This window comes from Nerophis lumbriciformis, linkage group LG08, assembly GCF_033978685.3.
Source record: "Nerophis lumbriciformis linkage group LG08, RoL_Nlum_v2.1, whole genome shotgun sequence".
Taxonomy (NCBI): Eukaryota; Metazoa; Chordata; class Actinopteri; order Syngnathiformes; family Syngnathidae; genus Nerophis; species Nerophis lumbriciformis.
The window spans coordinates 1,713,508-1,717,500 of record NC_084555.2 but is presented as its reverse complement, the minus strand read 5'-3'; the positions used below and the strand labels follow the sequence as shown (position 1 = coordinate 1,717,500).

At 43.5% G+C, this 3,993-nt stretch overlaps 1 protein-coding gene across 1 annotated transcript in view; it reads right to left on the bottom strand.

The window, feature by feature from the left end:
• otomp (otolith matrix protein) overlaps positions 1-509 on the bottom strand; it is a 15,578-nt gene extending 15,069 nt beyond the window's left edge. Inside the window, exons 1-2 of the mRNA XM_061968111.2 lie at positions 213-509; positions 3-139 (exon numbers count right to left, since the gene is read on the bottom strand). Of these exons, the coding sequence (XP_061824095.2) occupies positions 3-139; positions 213-306 (231 nt within the window). The 5' untranslated portion in view covers positions 307-509. The remainder of the gene's footprint in view (positions 1-2; positions 140-212) is intronic.
• Positions 510-3,993: the final 3,484 nt, after the last annotated feature.

Here is a 3,993-nt window from a genome sequence, read left to right as displayed (position 1 = left end):
ACTTTAATTTTCTCCATGCAGTCCCTGGTGTCCAGGCCTCGAACGCATCGCAAGTTCCCTCTGATATTCCGAGCTGTGGCGTTCCCGGCCAGATCCGTGCACTTCTGCTCCTCCGCGTCCGAAATCACACACCACGACACTGGGCACAAACAGCAGGGTCATTCAAAAAGGTGAGTCCACTAACACATGCTGTGCTAACAGGGGGGTCCTACCTGTCGCTTTTTGATGGGAGACACAGTGAACGCAAAGAAGATGCGAGAAGAAGTAAAAGAGCAGGAGAGCTGAAGTTCTCCCTAAAAGCGCCATGTCCACTCTGTTTGGGAGACTTAAGATAATCCTTGTATTGCAACAGGGAGTGGGGAGCAGGTGGATTTCATTGCAGGGAACCCAAACAAAGAGTCAGTGAAGCGGGAATCCGAGGGGAGGAGAGTGTTCCGTATAATCCTTCCTTCATCTGAAGATAGTATAGCAGTGTAGCGTTACCCAATGCCGTATTATTATCTCATATATACATCCAGTGGGGGGCAGTTTCGGTCACCTGGCAATGAGACTCCACTTGGGAGTTTTTCATTAAAAATGTGCAGCAGACAAAGTGCTTCTGTGTTCATGTGGACAACCGAGCCCACACTGGTCTGGCCTCGCTACGAGCCACTGGAGGCTGAAGACTAACAGCGCTGTCTTTTGTTTCGTGGACACACATCAAACAGCCACTGCAGACAGTTCTTCCTTTGCCACAAGTCCAGTAATGTTTCAAAAAGACGCCAATCTTCCAGTGCAGTTGAAGACACAAATGCGGCACCAAACATGGCATCTGTAAAGATGATGTAAAGAGAAAGTGATGCTAAAATATTCATTTTTTCCCTTACTACTAACACTAATAGATACCCAGTACCCTCTGCAGTTGAGTAAATAAACAAACCCTGGCCAGAATATATAGAAAATGTTGGTTAAAATGAATGCACCAGTTACAGTATGTAATTTAAGATGTTAGGACGGGGGTCAGCAACCCGCCGCTCTAGAGCAGTGTTTGTCAACCACTGTGCCGCGGCACACTGGTGTGCCGTGAGATACAGTCTGGTGTCCCGCGCGAGATTATGTCATTTCACGTAATTGGGTTAAAAATAGAGATGTCCGATAATATCGGGCTGCCGATGTTATCGGCCGATAAATGCTTTAAAATGTAATATCGGAAATTATCGGTATCAGTTTCAAAAAGTAAAATGTATGACTTTTTAATATGCCGCTGTGCGGAGTGGTACACGGGCATAGGGAGAAGAACAAAGCGCCAATAAACCTTATAGGCACTGCCCAATCACACAATATCTACGGCTTTTCACACACACAAGTGAATACCATACATACTTGGTCAACAGCCTTACAGGTCACACTGAGGGTGGCCGTATAAACAACTTTAACACTGTTACAAATATGCGCCACACTGTGAACCCACACCAAACAAGAATGACAAACACATTTCGGGAGAACATCCGCACCGTAACACAACATAAACACAACAGAACAAATACCCAGAACCCCTTGCAGCCCTAACTCTTCCGGGACGCTACACGCCTCGCTACCCACCCTCACCTCACCTCAACCCCGCCCACCTCAACCTCCTCATGAGAGCATGTCCCAAATTCCAAGCTGCTGTTTTGAGGCATGTTAAAAAAAAGAATGCACTTTGTGACTTCAATGATAAATATGGCAGTGCCACGTTGGCACTTTTTTCCATAACTTGAGTTGATTTATTTTGGAAAACCTTGTTACATTGTTTAATGCATCCAGCAGGGCATCACAACAAAATTAGGCATAATAATGTGTTAATTTCATGACTGTATATATCGGTATCGGTTGATATCGGAATCGGTAATTAAGAGTTGGACAATATCGGAATATCGGATATCGGCAAAAAAGCCAATATTGGACATCTCTAGTTAAAAATATTTTTTGCAAACCAGTAATTATAATCCGCAAATAATGTGCCGTTGTTGAGTGTCTGTGCTGTCTAGAGCTCGGCAGAGTAGCCGTGTAATACTCTTCCATATCAGTAGGTGGCGGCAGGTAGCTAATTGCTTTGTCATGATCACACAATATGCTGCAGGCAGCGTGCAGGTAAAAAGGTATCCAATGCTTAAACCAAAAATAAACAGAAGGCGAGTGCCGCTAAGAAAAGGCATTGAAGCTTCGGGAAGGCTATGAAGAACGAAACTACAACTGAACTGGCTACAAAGGAAACAAAAACAGAATGCTGGACGACAGCAAAGACTTACAGCGTGTGGCGCAGAGATGGCATCCACAAAGTACGTCCGTACATGACATGACAAGCAACAATGTCCACACAAAAAAGGATACCGTCCAAACAACTGAAATAGTCTTGATTACTAAAACAAAGCAGGTGCGAGATATATAGCTCAGGGAAGAGATGAAACTGTGACAGGAAAATACCAACAAAAGAGGAAAAGCTATAAAAATAGGAGCACAAGACAAGAACTAAAACACTACACACAGGAAAACACCAAAATACTCAAAATAAGTCACGGCGTGATGTGACAGGTGGTGACAGTACTTTGAGACAAGAGCTATATTGATGCATGCTTGGTTATGGTTTAAAGTCATATCCAACAATTGCCAGAACAACTTTTTACTGTCAATATCGGCTGCTGAGTTTCATTTTTCTATGTAAGGTGTACATAGGCATTAATGTGTAATAACCATTAATTTAAAAAAAAAACATTGTAATCTCAGTAAATAATTAAGATATACTAATAACCCAAAAATAAGGAGAATTAAACTTTAATTAGTGATGGGAGATTTAAGACTCAACACAACGGCAATAAGTAAATTCTACCAAGTAGTCTACACCCTATTAAATTAAACATTTTCTTGGCACTAAGAACCGACCAACCTACGATACCTTAACGCTAACGGTTATTGAGGGTGAGGGACAAGTATTCGTGGGGGTCGCTCTCAGTGAACTATTCCTGGCATTTGGTTCCTACCACATTGTAGGCACCCCCGGACTCTGGTGGAACGCGGCGGGACTTGTCTATGTACACCTTATTTATTATTATGCCAGAATGTCTCATAGAACATAATGGTTTTAATACATAATAATAATATTTAATGATATGGTAGTATATATATATATATATACATAGGGATGCCGAGCGACGGGAGGCTACACACCACGAGTGTAGGGGCCCGGGGGTGAAGGCAGACACCCCCGGCCCGCAGAGAGTCTAACGCACAAATGCAGGAGTCCACTGACCAGCGCTAAATGACCTGCAGACGACCTGATTCTGGGTCGGGGTTTTATAAGTAGCAGAGCAAAAAACCCACGTTGCGATCTATTGAGAGTCATCCTTTGATCCAATCTTTTGTGGAGAGAGAGGGGCCCAGAGAGAGAAACACACGGGGGTGAGCTCCCCACTCTGCGGCCCGCCGGTGAGGGACCGACCGACCCTACCGGCGCCCGGGAAGGGACTGAGCAACCCTCCCGGGGGTTTTCTCGTAAGTGCCTGAGGGTTAGGGTTATAGCTCACTTCCTGTCTGTCATGTTCACTTCCTGTTATATATATAGATTCAGTCTCATCAATATGCCTTGGCTCAAAACAGGTTGAAAAGCACTGCTCTAGAGCCGCAAGTCCTGTTGGCTCCATGTAGCTTTTTCAAAAATGTATTGAAATAGAAGAAAATGGGGTGACAAATATGTTTTTTGTTGTAATATGGTTTCTGTAGTAATGTGGTTATTTTCATTTAATTCAAGCGAAGTTCTAGTTTCAGTTACGAAAATGTCCACTCTAAACTTAACTCGAGTCATGGTGCATTTAAACTATTCTAGTTCAAGAGGGAAACGTATTAAAGCAAATAAAAGTAATCTGTAAAAAAAAATGTTTTGCTTGATTGGCGATATCAGATTGACGGATGGACCTAAAAGCGACCCACAGTCGTCTGGCAACGCCAATCCCACAATGCACTGCGATGCTAATGTTT